Source organism: Eubalaena glacialis, chromosome 5 (assembly GCF_028564815.1).
Source record: "Eubalaena glacialis isolate mEubGla1 chromosome 5, mEubGla1.1.hap2.+ XY, whole genome shotgun sequence".
NCBI lineage: Eukaryota > Metazoa > Chordata > Mammalia > Artiodactyla > Balaenidae > Eubalaena > Eubalaena glacialis.
Genome location: NC_083720.1, coordinates 141,424,444 through 141,445,760, shown reverse-complemented (window position 1 = coordinate 141,445,760; position 21,317 = coordinate 141,424,444). Strand labels below are relative to the sequence as shown.

Genomic DNA, 21,317 nt, shown 5'->3' with positions numbered 1-21,317 from the left:
CTATGGAAGTCCTAGATGGCATCTTCTTCCATTAGAAGGCTCTCTGGTTTACATTGAAAACCTCTTCTTTAGTGTAGCCACCTTCATAAATTATCTTAGATCTTCTGGATATCTTGCTGCAGCCTCTACATCAACACTTGCTGCTTCATCATGCACTTTTATGTTATGGAGACAGCTTCAACCTTATGAACCAACCTCTGCTAGCTTCAAACTTTTTTTCTGCAGCTTCCTCACCTCTCTCAGCCTTCATAGAATGGAAGAGTTGGGGCCTTGCTCTGGATTAGGCTTTGGCTTAAGGGAATGCTGTGGCTGGTTTAATCTTTTATCCAGGCCACTAAAACTTTCTCCATATAAGCAAAAGGCTGTTTGGCTTCTTATTTGTGTGTTCACTGGAGTAGAACTTTTAATTTCCTTCAGCAACTTTTCCTTTGCATTCACAACTTGGCTAACTGGTGCAAGAGGCCTAGCTTTTGGCCTGTCTTGGCTTTTGACATGCCTTCTTACTAACCTTAATCGTTTCTAGCTTTTGAAAGAGAGGGATGTGCAACTTTTCCTTTCACTTGAATACTTAGAGGCCATTGGAGGGTTATTAATTGGCCTAATTTATTGTTGTGTCTTAAGGAATAGGGATGCTGGGGACTTCCCTGGTGGTCCAGTGGTTAAGACTCCACTCTCCCAATGCAGGGGACCCGGGTTTGATCCCTGGTCAGGGAACTAGATCCCACATGCTGCAACTAAAGACTCCTCATGCTGCAACTAAAGATCCCGCATGCCACAAGGAAGCTCCTGCGTGCCACAGCCAAGACCCAGCGCAGCCAAATAAATAAATTAAAAAAAAAAAAAGGACTAGGGAGGCTGGAAGAGAGGGAGAGTGATGAAGGAAGTGGCAGATTGGTGGAGCAGTTAAAACACACATAACGTTTATCAGTTAAGTTTGCCATCTTATATGGGCGCTGTTTGGGCACCCAAAACAATTACAGTAGTAACATCAAAGACCATTGACCACAGATCACCGTAACAAATAGCACAATAATGAAAAAGTCTGAAACATTGCAAGAATTACTACCAAAATGGTGTCAGTAAACTTGCTCAACACAGGGTTGCCAGCAACCTTCAGTTTGTAAAACGCACAGTATCTGCAAAGTGCAGTAAAAAAAGGTATGCCTGTATTGTAGATTTTGGTATGTTTTTGTTGTTTTTTCTTCAATAAAATGTTGAAGAAAGTTTAACCTGAAAGTTTAAAGAAGTGGTTTCTTTGGTTTTTCTTTTGTTTTTTTAATTTCCAAGTGACTGAAATTTTGCTTCAATGTTCTTACTAACATTTACTTGCAATTTCACTTTTTGTGACAGGAGAATGTGGTCTGTAGTATTTCTTCTTTGATGAATTTACTGAGATTTTCTTTTTGGCCTACTACACAATTTCTGTAAAAGTTCTAAGTGTACTTGAAAAGAGACATAATCTAACTGTAGATTTAATTATATGTCAAATAATAAAGTTTTATTATTTATATCATTTTTTTCAAACTGGATCACAAACATGTCATAAAGTCAGTTTCTTGTATCCTGACTAAATGCATATAACTTTTTTTTAGTGGAGTAGAATAAATAGAAAATTATCAAAGTATCGCTTACAATAAAGCCTCTGAGACCTTTGTTTCAGTTATATATGTCTGTCTAGCAATCAATGTGTTTAGGGTCATAATCTACAATGGGTCTCTTATGGTGGGTTCCAATCAAAAATGTTTGAAAAACACCTTTCTGTATCAATTATTTTTGTGCTCTCTTCTCTATTAAGAGTTTAGACAAGAGAGTTAAAGCCTCATATTTGTCTCTATTGACTTTGTGCTTTATGTATCCTGCAGTGTTTATGCATTTCATCATTAGAATGCAGTTGTACATATGCCAGTTACATTTTTATTGTAGATACAAATTCTGTTATTAAAAAGTACCTTTCAGGTTTAACACTTTGACATTGTCCATTATTAATAGCATGACTTTCTTTCCTTTACATTTTTTCTTTTTATCTTTATCTTTTCTTTTGGCCTAAACCTGAAATGTTTCTTCTTTCTCATTTTATCTTAAAGTAGTGTATTAGAAACTACCCTTCAATCTTGTATTCAGTGTATACTTTGTCTTTTTCGAGAGCTTTCATCAGAGGTAGTTTGACTTATCTGAGATGCTAAAGGTCTTTCCCTATCTACTATGGCATTCAAATTAATACAGTCAAGATTTTATAATCTATTATTTTGGTAATTAACCTTTCAAAGAGGCAAATATATGATGTGCTTTACTAGGTATTCAAAGGAACTGCCTTGAAAGTCAGTTGCCATGTTAGAGAATTGAACCATGTAGAGCAATATACAATTAGAATATCAAAAATGGCACACTTACATAAGTCTGCAGGACAGATATAAAGGTTTTTTGTGTGTGTTTTTTTTTTTTTTGAGAACTAGGTGTCTTTCTTTCTTTCTTTGGTTGCACCGGGTCTCTTAGTTGCGGCTTGCAGTCTCCTTAGTTGTGTTTCGCCAGTTCCTTAGTTGCAGCAGGCAGGCTCCTTAGTTGCGGCTCGCGGGCTCCTTAGTTGTGGAATGCGAACTCCTAGTTGTGGCATGCACGTGGGATCTAGTTCCTTGAGCAGGGATCGAACCCGGGCCCCCTGCATTGGGAGCGCGGAGTCTTAACCACTATGCCACCAGGGAAGTCCCAGATATAAAGGTTTAAGTGTTTTCATTCTGCTTTGGGAGATCACCTTTATTTATGGATGACCTTTCATAATCTCCCAGTAGTGATTTTTTTGTTTGTTTTTTGAGTGGTTCTTGATCTTGAACCGCTTAGAAAGGTAGAATCAGTGGCAGGTTTAAATCCTCGTTTTGTTTCATGGTAGACTTAGCTACGAGAATGGGTAAAAGTATACTGGAAAAGTTTGGGATATAAAATTGTCTTCTCATGCATACCACTAATGGGGAATTTCATTTGGAATTACCCCCTGGAACCTTGGAATCTTCTTGCATATGGTAATGATGTAGGTTCCCATTGCCTTTGGTAGAGAAAATGTCATCTTCTGTCTCTAACACATAGGATTTTTTATTGTTTTTATTTGAAAGGATAGCTGTTTTCCCTCATGTTCCTTTAGCGTTTTGTTTATTCCTGTCGCATGGCACAAATTACGACTCACAACATTGCTACTTATGTACGTGGCTACTTGGCTCCTATTATTAGTTTCTTTAGGGCAAGTGGAACTGTGACCGGCCTATTTTTTCCTTCAATACCCCCCACGTCCTGGCACAGTGCCTTCAATACAGAAGGCGTTCAGCAAAGTTAGAATTATGTGGTAGCCCATGTCTTTATAATTGTTTCTACTGGTCACCGTTCTTTCCTTCATTTCTGTATTTTTCTGTTTTGCTTCCTTCCGGTCTCCTTTGTGGTGCTGCTTAAAAGTGCTTGTTTGCTTTGGGTCAGAAAGCATCATTGCATCAGGAATATCTTTTTGACCGTTGGCTATTAGATATTTTTGCTGCTGTTTACTTCCAAAAATAGTCCAAACAAACAAATCTAAGCATTTCAGCACTATTCTAATTCCAGATTATTGACTATATTGGAAAATTGATATTTTATATAAATAAGCTCTTACTGTTTCCCTTTAGTCCTCAAAGTGTGGTCTGTGAACCTTTGAGGTCCCCAAGACCCAAAAGGGTGTCCATAAGGTCAAAACTATATCATAATAATATTAAGACATCTCTTGCCTTTTTCACTATGTTGGTATTTGCACTGATGGTGCAAAAGCAATGGTAGGTAAAACTGCTAGTGCCCTAGCATGAATCAAGGCCAAGATTCCAAACTGTTCTAAACTGTCATTGTATCCTTAAAATTTTTAAATACCAGTTTCACTTACGAATGTTCTTGATGAAGCAGTAGTTTTTAATAAGATGAATATATAATCAAGTTCAAGAAACTCTAGTTCTCCTAGTACTCATTAATAGAATTTTTAGGCACCCCCCCCATGCAGTAATACATTTAAATGGCCAGTTTGAAAAGCTTTTTTTTTTTTTTTTTTTTGGCTGCATTGGGTCTTTGTTGCTGTGCGTGGGCTTTCTCTAGTTGCGGTGAGTGGGATCTACTCTTCACTGCAGTGCGTGGGCTTCTCATCGCAGTGGCCTCTCTAGTTGTGGAGCACAGGCTCTAGGGCGCATGGGCTTCAGTAGTTGCAGCACACGGGCTCAGTAGTTGAGGCATGCAGGCTCAGTAGTTGCGGCACGCGGGCTCTAGGGTGCCTGGGCTTCAGTAGTTGTGGCTCGCGGGCTCTAGAGTGCAGGCTCAGTAGTTGTGGCGCACAGGTTTAGTTGCTCCGCGACATGTAGGATCTTCCCGGACCAGGGATCGAACCCGTGTCCCCTGCATTGGCAGGCAGATTCTTAACCACTGTGCTACCAGGGAAGTCCCTGAGTAAAGAAGCTTTTTAAAGAAAAGTGGACAATCCAAATCGTTTTGCAAAAGCCCTTTTCAAGTATAAGAAAGCAGGACACTTTTGTTAAACTGTTAAAATGATACGCATTAAGTTTAGGTCAAATTTTTGATACAGTAAAGATCTAAATTCTTAGTTTTATGTGTGATTTATCACATATCAGGAATACTATGTAAAAGCAGTGTCCCTAATACCTTTATACTTATTTTACAGGAATTGGACTGTAATTTTATTACTTTACATAATTATCAGAACTTGTAAATGTCTTCGTACATATGACAGTTAACATAGCTGTGATTTGTTCCAGAGCAGAGTTTTTCACCCAAGGCACACTCAACATTTATAAAATTGTTCTTTTGGAACAATTTTGTGATTTGCTTTTCGGTAATGTTGCTAGGACTTCATTGCAGGAAGTAAAGTATTTTTTAGTTAACTCCAGGCGATTGGTTATATAGACCTTGGTTAATGTTATTTACAAATATGACTCAGGAGCCTTATGATAATGATGGCTATCATTTCATGACAGTTAATGGAGGGTGAGGCCAAGAGTTTTAGGGGGGGACTTGAGCATCCCCCAGTTTTGGTGTGGGGGGCAGGGAAGTCCTGGAACCAGTCCCCCCAAACCTCACCGATACTGAGGGGTGACGGTATTCACTAAACCAAGACACTGACTACTTTTACTTTAGTATGAATTTCTTAAATCTGATCTCTCCTCAAGTGTATAACGGAGAATAATTTTAGAACTCAGCCCTTTGGAGAGAGGAGACCTCAATAGAATACTATACTCATTTGTTTTGCATAGACGGGTGATGCCAACTTCATTAGTTTGTGAGGGCTGCCGTAACAAAGTACCACAGACTGGGTGGCTTAACCAGCAGACGTTTATTTTCTCCCATATCTGGAAGTTAGAAGTCCAAGATGAAAGTGTTGGCTGGTTCAGTTTCTTGTAAGGCCTTTCTCCTTGGGCTGCAGGTGGCCTCCTTCTCGCTGTGTGCTCACATCAGCTTTCCTCCATGCACACACATACTTGGTGTCTCTTAATAAGGACATCAGTCCTTTTGGATTAGGTCACTAACCTAACTGCCTCATTTTAAGTTAGTCACCTCTATGAAGAACCTATCTCCAAATACATTACATTCTGAGGTACTGAGGGTTGGAACTTCAACATAGGAATTTTGGAGGGGACATAATTTTTTCCATAACACCAACATTTGTGTAAGAGCTAATGTTTGTTGAATACTGGCTGTGTGCCAATTACTGAACTAAGTGCTTAATACATATCTTCTGATTTTATGTGCACATTAGCCCTGTGATTATTGGCATCTCTATTTTACATCTGAGGATGCAGAGACTTAGAGAGATTAAGTAACTTAGCTGAGAGATGGGATTGAAATTCAAGTTGTTTGGGCTCTAGTGTCCGTGTTCTCTTAGGCAAGAACTGGGTACTAGGAAGCAAAAGCACAGAGAGAAAAGGGTTAAAATATAAAATACAAACCTGTTTTGCAGTGTCCACTAAGTTCTTGCTAGTAAGTAACCTGTGAATTGGAAAATCATTTAATGCCAGCCCTGGTTGACTATTAATTTTTTCTTTAAAACTTGGGAGGAATTTTTGGTTTTAGAATGGAAACAGTGAATGAAGCTAAAGATTTTTAGCACATGATTTGTAATTATCAAAAACAAATCTGCTTTATTTTCAAGTTATTCAAAATCCCTTTCTGCTTTTTCTCTTTTGCAGAAGATTCTAGTGTTCCAGAAACCCCAGAAAATGAAAGAAAAGCAAGTATATCATCGTATTTCAAGAATCAAAGAGGAATTCAATATATTGATTTGTCTTCAGATAGTGAAGATGTTGTTTCCCCAGATTGCTCCAGTACAGTTCAAGAGAAAAAATTCAGTAAAGACACAGTGATTATAGTGTAAGCAACTTAATAGATTCATTATATTTGCATGTATAAGACGTTTTTTGAGAAAAAGTTACTTAAACTGAAAATTTTTGATGACTTCCCCCCTTCTTTTTGCCTTTTCCTGACTGCATCTTCATCATTTTTCCCTAACTTAAGAGATGTAGAGAGATGTGCGTGCAGGTGTGTGTGTTGTGGGTGTGAGTGAGAAAGAGAGAGAGACTCTGGATAACTGATTTTTTTTTTTTTCTGGCTGGGCCATGCGCTGTGTGGGATCTTAGTTCCCCAACCAGGGAGTGAACCCAGGCCACAGCAGTAAAAGCACCAAGTCCGAAGTACTGAACCACCAGGGAACTCCCATGGTTCTGATGTTCAGTAACAAGTTCAGTGAGAGCAAATATTTAAGTTTTTCATTCTCCATAGATAGAGAAATTATTTTCACAAGTACCTTCAGTCACCTGTAACTGCTTTCTGATTTGTTCTTGAATCCTAGAGTCAAATCATTTTAACATTTTTGGGACACATTCATTGAGCTAGCACGGAGCTTTGTATGTTAGATAGAAAAACAGTAAATAAATTAAAAATGCAGTATTAATTAAAAATGCATTATGTCATAATACATACGGTGGGCAAACGGGAAGGGAAATACAGGGTTTGGGGCTGGGGTAAGGGCATGGCTTCTAAAGCACAGGGTTGGAAAGGCTTCATTAAGAAGATGATGCTTGAGCACAGATGTGAGGGAGCTAAGAAAGGGGGCCGTGTGGGTATGGTGGGAGGGGCATTGGGAGTAGCCTGTTTTAATGACCCTGAAGCAGTACTTTGCCTGTTGCTTTTGAGGAAAGTGGGCGGGGGCGGGGGTGGGGGGGAGAGTGGTGGCTAATGATGCGAAGTGAAGGACCTAAGGTCAGAAGGTGAGGAGTGGGATAGGGAAAGAGCTTTATCATGTTAAGCCCATAGGCTCTTTGGCTTTTATTCTGAATGAGATGGGAAGCTAAAGGAACATATTGAGCAGAGGAGTAAAATGATCTGATCTATATGTTTAAAAGTTTTTAAGGCTGTAGGGGAGTCGTAGTAGAAGCATGAATACTGTCGTAATAACCAAGGCAAAAGATGGTGGAAGCTTAAACCATGCTAGTAGCTATGGGACTGAATAATAAGTGGTTAGATTCTGAATATACTCTGAAGGTAGAGCAGAGAGGATTTACTGATGGATTTCAAATGGAATGGGAGAGAAGGGAGTCAGGGCTGACCCTACGATACTTGACCTGAGCAACTGGAAGGATGGAGTCAGCACTAACTGGGGTGAGGAATGCTGCCTTGGGTGCAGTGTGGGAGCGCCTCCTGAAGGAAAGATCAGCAGCTCAGTCTCGGACATGCTGTGATTGAGGAGACTCTTAGGCATCTGAAGTGGGCCTGTCAGGTAGGCAGTTGCATTTGTGACATTCGGGTTCTGGAGAGAGGTCAAGCTTCCACATCTGAATTTACGAGTTGTCAGGATACTTGATATTAAGAGGTACATGATTAGATGAAATCAGTAAGAGACACTAGTATAGCTGGAAAACAGAAGATCTCTTAATTGAAGGACTTAGGCCAGGCGAACTCTGGATTTTAGGAACAGGAGATGAGAAGAAACTTATAGAAGACTCTAAGAAGGAACAGTCATTGAGGTAAGAAAAAAAGTCAGAAGGTTGTGTGACAGAAGCTAAGTGAAGGAAGTGTGGCAGAGGTGCAAGAGGTTAACGCTGTGCACTCCCAAGATGAGGATTTCCTCTGAAAATGAACTTCTTTGTGTATATAAGCCCTGATGAACATGCCTTTATCCTGAACGTCACTCTGAAATAAAAAATAGTGATGATCCTGTGTGGTAAATCCTGAGGAAAATTGATATGTTAGCACTCCAAATTTTACTTTTTATTTTGAAAAAAATTTAAACTTACGGAAAAGTTGCAAGAATAATCAATTTCCACATCCTTTTAAAAAGATTAAGATTCACCCATTGTTAACATTTCCCCACGTTTGCTTGTCACCTTCTTCATAAAATAATAATTACAATTATTACTGAAACCTTTGCCTCTAATAATTTCACATTTATCTCCTAAGAACAAGGTCATTCTCTTACATAACAAGAGTAGCATTTCTTTTTTTTTTTTTTTAATTTAATTTCTATGGATTTATTTTTGGCCACACCTCGTGGCTTGCAGGATCTTAGTTCCCCGACCAGGGATCGAAGCTGGGCCCCATGAGTGAAAGCTTTGAGTCCTAACCACTGGACCACCAGGGAATTCCCTCTAAAAGTAGCATTTCAAATTCACAAATACTGATTAACGTTGGTACAGTAATATCATCTAATATATAGTCCGTATTTACATTTTACCAGTTATCCCAATAATGTCCTTCGTAGTAGTGCTACTCAGAGTACTGGCTTTTCAGTAAGGAATGTGCCCCAGAATGTAAATCAATGTACTCGTTCCTTCACCAAGAAAGTCTTGTAATGAAAAGAAAAAAAAAAACAAAAACTGAACTAAGCAATGTGCTCAGTAATGTCGTCGTTTTTCCTTCTGTTTTAAGTTCCTTATCTTGTGGACAGATAACAGACAGTTTGATTTCGAGGACTAGCCGTCAGCCCATGGATCATATTTCGAGTAGTACATTATAGTGAAGTTTTTTCCAGCATCATACATTGGGTTTCGTTTTTCATGTGTCTTTAGTCTCGTTTAATCGGAAGTTTCTCAGCCTTTTTGATTCTCATGATCATTGGCCTTTGAAGGTAACAGGCCAGGTTTTTTAGGATGTCTCTCCATTTCTGCACCCCTGTTGTTTCTTCCTGATTAAAGTTAGGTTAAGTGGTAGGAGTTACATAAATGATTTTGTGTCCTCCTCAGTGTGTTATGTTAGGAGGCACACTGATAACCAGTTTGTCTCATTATTGGTGAAGGGAACTTAACCACTCAGAAGCCTGCCAGGTTTCTCCTATAAAGTTAACCATTTTCCCGTTTTTAATGATTAAGTAATCTCTGATGAGATACTTTAAGACTGGGTAAGGATCCTCTTCCTTAGCAGACTTCCCTTCAGTAGTTGTAGCATCTATTGATGATTCTTGCCTGAATCCATTACTACACTGGTAGTTGTGAAATGTGGTATTCTAACTAGCAGTCTAGAATTTATACTTTCATTATTTGCTGTTCTATAGATAGTTTTCCCTTTTCGCCTTATTCATATACTTATTTAGCACAGTAAATACAAAAATGGAATTATAGGTGCTTTTTTGCTCAACTGATTATAATCTATTACTATTATTACTCATTTTCATGCTGAAATTGCTCAGTTTTGGCAGGTGAGGGCCCCTTTACATAGACTCTGGTTTTGAGAGGTTCCTATCATTTTTTGAGCCTTTCCCTTCTGGTGCAAGATGTTGCAGACTAGTGTTTTCCCTACTCCAAGCCTGAAATTAGAATGAGCCATTTCTCCAAGTAGCACTGGTTCCTTTTTAAAGGAATGGTATTTGGAAATCTGTGGACTAGGTGTGTCCTTTCTTTGCTATTGGGTGAAGCAGGGGATTATGTCATTGCCCATTTAGCAAGAATGGGCTAGGATATAAGAGAACGAGAGAATGTTGTTTGTTTGTTTGTTTTTTAAATCATGAGTTTATAATAATATATTTCATTCTAATCTACTACTACAAGGCTCCTCCTTGCCTCTTCTCTATATTTCTTTCTCTGACAGTGAGAACTCTGCTTCCACCAATATCATTGTTTGCTAATTTGTTCAATCACTCAATGTACATAAAATAGTTTCAGAATTGCTGTAATCATGCTACTTGACCATTAAGCTCACTAAGAGTTTAAGATTTGTTTAAAAGTTTTATTTTGTCTTTAGATGAGGGTATATGGTTACAGTACTTGGCTTATTTAAATTTTTCTTTGTTATTCACTTGAAATGTAGTTCAGTTCATTAATTTCTGTTTGTATTCCTTTTAGGGTTTTTCCCTTGTCCCTTTTTAAAAAATTTTTACTTTCAAATATTTAAAATATTAACATAGTTCCAAAAATTAAAACTCCATGTACAGTGTGCTTAGAGAAGTATTAACTTTCTGTCCCTTCTCCTTCTGACGCATTCCTGCTCCTACCTCAGAACTAACCAGTTTGTTTAGTTTCTAGTCATACTTTGTTTTCCTTTTGTGTATCTTTTCTTCTTGTTTCCTACACAGAAGATAGCACTATATCTTGTGTTGTGTATGTATAGATATATATGTACATTTATTCTGTTTTATTAACTTAGCAGTATATATATCCTGGAAATCATGTCAGCTCATAAAAATCTGTATTCTTTTTCACAACTCCATAGTACTGCATTGTGTGCACGTTCCATCATTACAATCAGTACCCATGCATGGGCTTTTTTGGTTATCAGGATTTCTTAACCTTGACACTTTTGGATGTTTTGGACGTTTTGGACCAGGTAGTTCTTTGTTGTGAGGGGCTGTCCTGTACGTTGTAGGATGTTTAGCAGAATCCCTGATCTCTACCGGCTAGATGCCAGTAGCACCTCTCTAGTCAAGACAGTCAAAAATGTCTCTAGACATTGCCAAATGTCCTCTGGGGGCAAAATTGCCCTCCTTTTGAGAACCACTGATGTAGATGATAGAAACTCTGGCAATTGATGCAATCTCTCAGGAAGCATTAATAGACAAGAAGGAGCTGAAGACGGAATCCTAGGTAATACTGGCAGTTCAAGGAGGTGAAAAAAGGAAGCAAGCCTTCTACAGAGATTAAGGACAGGCTCAGAGGTCAAGGGAAAATCAGAAGTAATGATGCTGCAGAACCACTGGGGTGAGGGTTAGGGTAGGGCCGCCTTTGCAAAGAGTAACAGTGATGGGAGCGCAGAGGAGAAGACAACCAGTGAAAGGTTCCGGGGGTTCTGGTTTGTGTTCTTAAATCACGTCTGACATTTTAGAGGGTATTCTTGCCCTTAGGACAGTTTCACCAAAGTGATGGGGCATAAGATACAAACCAGTAAGTTGAGAACAATATAGGAAACGCTGAAATAGAAAATCAGCCTTATAAAATGTGTGAAGGAGAGGAGAGTCTGCTTATTTCACTGCTGTGTCCACAGTGCCTAGAACCCCTGGCACACTGAACGAAATGCAGTCTTGAATGCATTGCAGGCTTGGGAGGAAGAGCTTAAGGAGAGAAAAGATTCAGGAGAGAAGATGGTGGCCAGTTACTCAGGGCCCTGTAGGAAGTAGAAAGGGCTAGAATGAATCCCTTAGCACTAAGCAGGGACTTCAACAGAAGGGAATAACTTGATCTGAGACCGGATAAAAGAACACAAAGTGGTCATGCTTGTTCTTGTAGATTTTTTTCTTTTATTTTTAAAGCTTCAGTCATATAAGAAAATAAAATAATAGCTAATGAACACTTATATATACCACCTACCTTTAACAATTTTTAATGTTTTCCCTTGTTTCATTATTTCATTAATTATTATTATTAACTGAAGTATTTTAAAGTGAATTAAAGATACCCGAACATTTCTTCCCTTAATACTTGCTGTACATCCCACTTCCAAAACACAAGTACTATTATCAGTGAACAGTTCTCTACATCATCTCATTCCCAGTTTATATTCAGATTTCATGTGTTTTGTAGCTAGTTTTTCAAACCAGAATCCAAATAAGGTACATTTACTGCATTTGGATGTCATGACTCTTAACTGTCTTTTGATCCTAAAATAGTCCACTCCCCTCCTCTCCTCTTTTTTAAGGATTTTAACTTATTGAAGAGATCAAGTCTTTTAGACGAAATAGACTTTTCTGATTGTTTCTTCATGATGGTATTGAATTTATTCCTCTGTTATTTGTATTTCCTGTAAATTGGGCATTAAGTCCAAGGCATGATAAGATTCATTGTCAACATGAAGACTTACTACATCAAGGGCACCTCAGCTTGTCCCATGGAATGGTGATGAATCTGATCACTAGGTTAAGGTTGTGATGGTCAGAAGAGCAAGGACCTTTGAAGTGGTTTATCCAGTACAGGAATGGAAAAGGGTTCAAACCGGAAAGCTTTCATGTTCTCAGTGAACTAAGACGCAGAATCAGTTAGGGAGTGTGAATGTAGTGAGGCAGAGTGAAAACTTAGAGATGAGTGCATAAGGAATGAAAAGGCTGGGTGTAATGGAAAGGGAGATACATGTAATTGTCTTCAAATATTGAAGGCCAGACAGAGTGTTAAAAGAAGAGATTTATTTTACCTTGTTACTTTAGAACGGTTTTTCAGAGCAAGGTTCAAGAAGTCAGCCTAGAATCTTGTTAAAATACATATTCCTCATCCTTCACAATCTGTTTTTATATGTTTTCAGGGGATTCTTAGGCATAACCGGTGCCCTAACAGGTACAGCTGAACTAACATGAATAAAGTATAGAGAAGTTACTAAAATACAGGTCCTGGATATGTGTCTAAGAGAGCTGTCCAAAAATAGAATTAGCTGCATAGCAAAGTCTGCATTCTCTGGCACTAGGAATATACTTAACTATACTTCTTTCTTTGATTTTTATAACTTCTGCCCATTTGTTATACTTCTGCTTTTTGATCTTCAGAATGCTTACTGTGGTAGAAAATCACAATTTCAAAATGAGATTTTTTTTTTTGTTTGGAAATACACGAGTGAAATTTGGCTCACAATGTCTTTTATATATGATAAACATATGAAGTGAACTGTAATGAGATTCAGTTAGTTGTTGTTGCATGAAGCCTTATATAAAATAAATGCTCCCCGTCTGCAGAAGAAGTGTTTTGTTCCTGGTAGACAGTCTGATATTGAATGGGGCCATTCCGACTTTAACACTTAGATTCTGATCACCTAGCTAGGATATGAAAATTCTTTTATCTTTGTACTTAGTGTATGCTTCAGAATTTCTCAGGAGCAACATGACAACACTCATCTTTTATTCAGGGTACAGGTGAAAAAGTAGGAAAGAGAAAGTGGGCGTGCAATGGATGAGTATGGATCTTAACAAAATAAGTGCAGGTTTTTGCTGTTCTTTTCTATCCCAGCCCAAATAATTTGAGATATGTTCGAAGTATGCTGACTTTGGGAATGTAGATTTATATGCACAACTGTACTGAAATGAAAAAAGTCGTTTTAATCTTTGACAGGTATAGATTGCATTTATTATTGAAAAGAACTGCAAATATACTGTATTTTATATATACACATATATACAATTATAATGAAATAACTTTAGTAATACATTAAAACACTGTTTTTTTCCCTCTGAAAATATTTTTAGTTCTGAGCCATCTGAAGATGAAGAGTCCCAAGGCCTTCCTACCATGGCAGGTAGAAATAATAATGATATTTCAGAATTGGAAGACCTTTCGGAATTGGAAGACCTTAAAGATGCTAAACTTCAGACCTTGAAGGAACTTTTTCCGCAGAGAAGTGACAGTGATTTACTTAAGGTTATATACCCCTTTATAGTAATTGGTTATTATAGTTGTATTGATGATTAAAATGTCTCCTATAGCCAGTGCTGTATTTAGTGGATAGTCATTTTTCTAAAGATATCTTATGTTTGAAGATAATTATTAACTTTAATATTTAATAAAGGCAAATGCCAGAGATTTACTTGTTGAGTCTTATAGTAGGTGAGGTTTATTCACCTATAAATAGTATAATCTGGGCTTCTCTGTATCTCACATAGGTTGTGAAGATTTTTGTGTTTGAATGGTTCTAAAATGGGGACAACCTTCCTCCCCCCACCTCTCACTAGAAACTCAGAAATGTCAGGAGGCTTTTTTTCTATTTTTCCCCCAAAATAACAAGGAGTTGTTGCTATTCACATTTAGTGCGTGTGACCAGGGATGCTAAACACCCTACAATACTGAGGACAGTCCTGCATAACAGAAGAATTGCCTGCCAATAGCACCCCTGCTGAGAAATATTGATTGAACTATAGAAACAAAATAAGTGGCTGTAGTTGGACTGTTATAGGTATCTATGTCTTATTATAAGAGCAAATAAAAACTCACCATTCCATTAAGTTTTAGATAGAGAATAAATCTCTGAAGGTTAGTAAATAGTTTATCCCTAGCTCTGCCACTTAGTAATTGAATGATCTTCGGGGAATCATTTAATTATAGGTGCATAGTTTTTTCGCCTTTGTATTTATCATCACCACCACCCACCCCCCGACAATTCCCCTTCCCCAAGCTGAGGCGTAGGAGGTACCGTATCTGTGTGGGCTTGGCAGGTAACTCTGAAGTGGTGGACATTGGCACATACCCTTTCTAAGAAGAGTAGCTGCTCCTTAGCTTCGGTAAGATACGACCATGTGAAATCAATGACAGCCTGTTTTTATCAAATAATTCAGATTTTCAAATAAAGTGAAAAGGCTGGATTTTTATTTGGTGTTGATCATCAATTTAACAGCTTTATTGAGATACAATTTACATGCCATAAAGATCACCTATTTAAAGTGTATAATTTATTGGGTTTTAGTATATTCACAAAGTTGTGCAACCATCACCATAATCTAATTTTAGAACATTTTAATCATTCCAGAAAGAAACCTTCTACCTATTAGCAGTCACTCTCCATTTCCCTCCCCCAGTCCTAGACAACCACTGATTTCTGTCTTTATAGATTTGCCTATTCAGGACATTTCATATAAGTGGGAACATAGAATGTGTGATCTTTTATGACTGACTTCTTGCACTTAGTAGAAGGTTTTGAGGTTCTTTCTTGTTGTATCGGTACTTCATTCCTTTTTATGGTAACTAAAGAAAGACAAAACCAAAAATACCATTCAGGTCAAGCAAAGCATGTCTGAACCAAAAGTGGTCCTAGGCCTGCTAGTTTGAACTCTTTAAGTGTAGATTATATTATTCCTTTGTTCTCTGGTATATTTAATATGAATCTTTTTTTCCCAGATCATTTTGATACCTTCTTACGGTTAGCTAAATGAAACTTTAATGGTATCTTGGGTCTACATTTTCCCCGTCTAGTAGCATAATTTGCCTCCCAATGGGGTTTTTTCCTAGAAAAGAAGGAACGGATGTAGCCACTAGTAGCAACACTTAAAAGTGTTGGAAAGAACTTTTAGCAGAATAAACATGATGGAGTAGTAAAATATTCAACATAAAGAAACAAATCTCAGTTTAAAAATACTTTAGCTTGATTGCCAGTTTTTCAGGTAGTTCAAGGGGATTTATTTCCTATAGAAACATTTATCTCTAATTTTATAATTACAGTGGAAAAACAGGATTGATATCAATAAATGAACTTTGTATGTATATTTCAGTAGTATCTGAAATTTTGGGAATTTAGCCTATCACTTGCTCAAAACAGCACTCTCTTGAAGTAATCTGGATTTCAAGTGATCTCCCATCATTTCAAAAGATTTAAAGGTGACATAGGTTACTCTACAAAGGCTTTTAGACCCACATAAAATAATTCAAGAAGTTATAAAATATAAATTTAGTCCTAGGCTTGATAAGAATATGCTTTGACTGTTTTGAAAATGAGGAGGGGCTTACAGGATATCTGAGAATCCAAGATGAGGAAAACTAGTATAGAAAAGAGCATTATCAATTTGTTTTGAGGCTATTTAATTTAATACAAAAATAGCTTATTTTAAAAAGTGAGATCTTTTTAAAACAAGTAGCTCATTGGAAATACAGGAAGCTATAGCAAGAGAAAAATATGGGATATTTAGTTTTTTCTGAAATCCAAAATGTTACAGAACAGTATAAAAAAATAGTATTTTGAAACTTAATTATGTAAGCCATATATTAATATGTTCTTGAACAAATTCAAGCAATTTAATTTAGAGCAATTTAGAAATAGAGCAAATTTCAAGAGTCCTTTATCCCACTCAAGAAGTATTAGATTTAAAATAAATTATGCCAGAATTGTGGTTTATTTTAAATGTCTGTCAGTGTCTCTCTCCCTCCTTCCCTCCCTCTCTCCTTCTCCCTCTCGCTTTCCCTCTCCTTCCCTTCCTTTCTCTTCCTCTCTCTTTCCCTCTCCTTCCCTTTCTCTCCCTCCCTCTCTCTCTCTCTCTCTCTCTCTCTCTCTCTCTCTCACACACACACACACACACACACACACACACACACACACGCAGTGCCTGGACTCACTCATAGGTAGGAAGTTTTTGAGACTTTAGTGCACAGCCTTGCAATTAAAATAACAAAACCTTGAATACACTGTACATAGACTATGTTTTATTTTTTGCTTTAAAGTGGTGTTAAGTAAATCTAATACATTTTAAGGTGCTTAGGTAAGTTCAGACTTTTTAGATAAACCAGATTTTCTGAAAATTTATCATAGGATTTAATGAACTTAAGCTAATATGTATGTATATTTCTCCACTTTGTGTATATTTAATATATTCGTTCTTCAATATTTGGTAACTTTGTGAAATAATTCTTAAAGTATTATTTTTAAAACATTAATCTTTTCTCATTTTGTTAGTTAATTGAATCAACCAGCACTATGGATGGAGCAATTGCTGCTGCCTTGCTGATGTTTGGTGATGCAGGTATGCCTGACTTAGTTTCACCCCATGCTGACTTAACTAGTTACATAATAAATATCTTCTCATTTTAATATTACTCTTTAATTTACCAAGCTCCTTCATGAATTCTTATAGGAACCTCATGAGGTATTAACAGCTTCAGGGTTTTTAGGTGAAAACTGTGAAGATTAAGAAGGTTTAAAAAAAAAAAAAAAGGTTAAGGGAATTACCTGAGGTCATACAGCTACTTGGGAACTGAATTTTCTAGGTTGATTTTTTTTTTCCCCAAAAAAGGGAAGGGGGCAGTTTTTTCATTGGTAATTTTGCTTGTTCTCTGCAGATCAAATCTCATATCAGTGAAGTTTTGCGAGGTATGTGTTCTTTCTTAAGTGTCCTTTCAATTGCATTATAGTTTTATTTACATAAATCTGAGTCAAGAACATAATGTCTTAAGGAACGTCCTAGCTGGTAATCAGCATTCCTACATTTAGTAAATATTTACTCTGTAATCCAGGCTTAGAATACAAAAATAAATACATTTAAAGGAGCTTGCATTATAAAAAACACCTCCAGTTTTTTTTTAGTAAATGCTATCTAGATTTTTTATTTTTTGTACATACCAAACAAGTAAAAATAACCTATAATCTACCAAATAAAGTATTTAAGGAATGAAAGCAAACCTACACACTATTATACAACACACACACACATTAGATTACAAAATATGATTATAGTATTGGTTTGCATTTTGAGAAAAATCATTTGATGATTTACCATGGATAACTTGTCAGTGCAATCAGATTTATCTAATGAAAAAATGCCTCCATAACATTCCTCTGTGACTACCCATAGGATTAGTTTATTAACTGTTTCTCTGTTAATTAGCATTTATGGTTACGTTATTTCATTAACTATAGTACAAAAGTAAATAACCTTGTAAGTAAATCTTTATGTTATTATTTCTGTAGGCTGAACTTCAAACTAAGATGCTGAATCAAAGGGTATGCACATTTTAAAATTGAACATGCACTTCAGTGTTAATTTTGAAAGTTCTGCCAATTTATGCGTCCATCGACAGTGTGAATGGGTGCTCGTTTTCCTAAGTGGGTAGTTATACAAAAATAGAAAACACCATAATGTGTTCTCGTGGGCCCATCATCTTTCTTCAACAATTATCTACCTCATATTTACCCCCCTAAATGGATTGTATTGGAGTGGATCCAAAGATGATGATATTTTATCCACATGATCTCTCATTCATAACCAAATCTTACAATTCTTCCTTTTCCTTTACTTACTAGCTGTATAACCTTGGGCAGTGTTGCCTAACTTTTCTGTCTGTCTCCATTGCAGGAAAATAGTATGATAATAGTATCAAACTCTTAGATTGTTAAGAAGAAGTGATAAAGTTATCGTAAATTTCTTATAGTGTGTAGCACATAGTAAGTACATAGTACATGTTAGCATTTCTTTGTTCTTAAGGGCCATCTGATAATAGGAAATGGTACAGGAGAAGGTTGAGTGTGTCTTCATTACAGTATCCCAACTGTAAAAGTTCCTGAAAAATGGTAGGCTCAGTTAACATTTGTTGAGTTGCTAAATGGTTTGGGGCATTTTACATATTCTTTCTTGTCTTCATAATATCTCAGTATTCCAGAATCTTTCCAATGAAAAATTTGTTGAATAACTTTATTCCACAGCAGTGTCTAATCTTTTTTCTCTTGAGCAATTTATATCATTCCACTTAATTCATTAATTTAACAGATATTTATTGTGCAACTACTACTGGATGCCAGATGCTATTTTAGGCACTGAGGGTACCTGCCGAAACAAAATGGACAAAACCTCTGCCCTCATGGAGTTTATAGTCCTTATTAAGTTTGAACTTTAGCTGAGTTTTTTTAATTCTCATTCTTATTACTAGACTTTGATATAATTTCTTTTTTTTTTTTAAGTGTTAAGTGGCAAATTACAAGGAAAGAAAAAATCAGGTTTTTCTTGTTTTTTTTAAGTAAACTTCCATGCTTCCTCTTAGAATGGACAGGATAGTCATATATCAGTCATCCTTATCTTTAGAGTAGTACACTTTTGAGGTAATGTATAGAATGACAGCTTTGTCTCACCGACAAAAGGCCTGTAAGACATCTTGGACAGTTCCACAAATCTTGATGTTGGACATTGGTTTTACCACAAATTACAATCTTTTATAGACAGTATCATCCTGCATGTTAAACAGTAAGGGTATCTTTTTTGCATCGCCTTCTGAAAGTTCCCATTTATGAATACTAAGTTATAAAAACAAAAATGTGTATCTGAAGTTTTACCCTGCTTTAAAAGGTAAAAATATGAATTTACTGATGTTGTCAGGAGTCTAGCTATTTCTTCCATTTCTCTATATATGTGTAAGAGTAGGCAAAACATTTTTATATGACTATCCTGTTATTTTTGCTGTTTTGTAACCTTTTTTATATCTAAAAGTCTATTCAGTTCTTTATAACAGTGTATCCTGACTTGTCTAATAGCTTATTAATGGGCACTTAGATACTTAGTTGAAATTTTTTATGTATGCCTAAGCAAACATTCTCCATCAGTTTTGTAAATAAATTCCTAGAAAAAGAATTGTTGGACTGAAAGAAACACACATCTAAAATTCTGAGATGTATTATTTAGACTACCTTCCAGAAAGACTGTAAAAATTTATAATGTTTAAAAGTGGCTGTTTGCCCACAGTCTGCTACAACTGTCCTTTTAATCTCAGGATGAAAAAAAAAGGGTACTTTATTTTACCTGTCTTTAGTTATTAATGAGGTTGACCATCTTTTCTCTTTTTTTTTTCCTGTTGAACTGCCTGTTTGTGTTCTTTGTTCATATTTTCATTTTGCAGCTTCATGTTTTACTTTTTATTTTTAAATATTGAATTTAAGTAAAATATATTTTTATTTGGGGTGTGAGGTACATGTCTAACCTACTTTTTTTCTTCCTGAAATTGATGATGGGTGCACCCCAAAAAAGATGGAAATGTATGAGACACGTAATTGGGAAGTGGTATTTAACATAGAATATTAACCTGTTTTTAGATACATGCACAATTTTTGGTTAATAATTATAAATAAATTTATATGTAGGTAACTAAGCATTGTGTGCCCTTATGTAACCTTTTGTACTAAATTTTTAGTTATGTGTTTTCTCCCACATATATTTGCAGATTTATGCCTGTAGCCATTTTACATACGTATAAAAATTTGATGCCATAATATTAACCACAGAAAGATATATAAACAGATAATTAGGGCTGAAGAATTCTTTATTGACCAAGAAAAAGCTTTTGTTCTTTTTGAGAAAGGATTAAACATGTCTAGGTGACATGGCATAAATCACCTAGTTTGAAGCTTTTTTTCAGACTTTGAATATTAGAATATTACTAATGGTATTCACTTAACCCCAGCATATATAGATGATAGAGTGGTGGTTATATTTTCCCCTTTTTAAAGTGGATGCTGGCAATTAGTTGGCATATGCAGAATGCACATTTACTTTATGAAATAAAGGGGGAAAAAATTTAAGCATGCATACTTAAAGCATGTAATTACTATACATTGAAATGTTGATGGCATTCAATTTTGTTATAGCCATATGAAATTTTCATGCTTACAGCTTAAAAGCTGTCATGTCTGTATTTATTTTGAATATTATATTTCTACAAGTTTTATTTCTAACTTCATAGTTAGGGTACTGATATAATTAATACTGAAATCTTAAACCTTTATAAGCTTTCAGCAAATGCTTTCATACTAGCACTGCAGTATGTCTCTGGAATTCGCTCTCTGAAAGCGAAGGTACTGAAGAAGTATATGAATGTATACAAAGTAAAAAATACGCAACATAGCTTCTCCAGATCATGTAGATTGAGTTCTTCTCTCAGTCATAACAGAATGTGCAGATTTCCTATTACTGTCATACAGCACTCTCTTGTGTTATACTTTCTTATTTTTAGGTTAAGAGCATTAATCGCTTGAGCTCTCTGTATCTCAGTTCCTCCTAATTTGTAAAATGAGTATATACTTACTTTGTAGGTTTGTTGTGGAAAGTAAATGAAACAGCAGTTTATAAAAGCCCCCTGCAAAGCCTGGTACATAGTAGACACTTAATTATTGACAATTATCTGATGCTATTCAGATAAGCTGATGGGCTCAATTTTTTTTTTCACTACTGAACATTCAGGCATTGGGGAGAACCTCTTCTTCCTACTATAGAATTACTTTCAATTTAAAGATGTGTATTTTTAGCATTAAATAATGTGATGGTTTACAAATAAGTACATTTTTACAGTGATTTCTACTTCTGAAAGACTGAAAAGAGGCTCTGTTTATTTTTCCTTCAATTCAGTTAACATTTATTGAATGTATGTCATATGTAGAAGAAATAACATTGG

The 21,317-nt window shown here is 36.2% G+C and overlaps 1 protein-coding gene across 4 annotated transcripts in view; it reads left to right on the top strand.

Annotated features, from left to right (window-relative positions):
- The window catches only part of SMARCAD1 (SWI/SNF-related, matrix-associated actin-dependent regulator of chromatin, subfamily a, containing DEAD/H box 1), a 67,805-nt gene that overhangs the window by 9,577 nt on the left and 36,911 nt on the right, over positions 1 to 21,317 (top strand). For 3 of the 4 annotated variants that reach the window (XM_061191712.1, XM_061191713.1, XM_061191711.1), the window contains exons 3-5: positions 6,198 to 6,378; positions 13,655 to 13,826; positions 16,843 to 16,909. In XM_061191712.1, coding sequence (XP_061047695.1) covers positions 6,198 to 6,378; positions 13,655 to 13,826; positions 16,843 to 16,909 — 420 coding nt within the window. Of the gene's footprint in view, positions 1 to 6,197; positions 6,379 to 13,654; positions 13,827 to 16,842; positions 16,910 to 21,317 lie in introns of those variants that run through there. The other variant, XM_061191714.1, reaches the window with a different exon arrangement.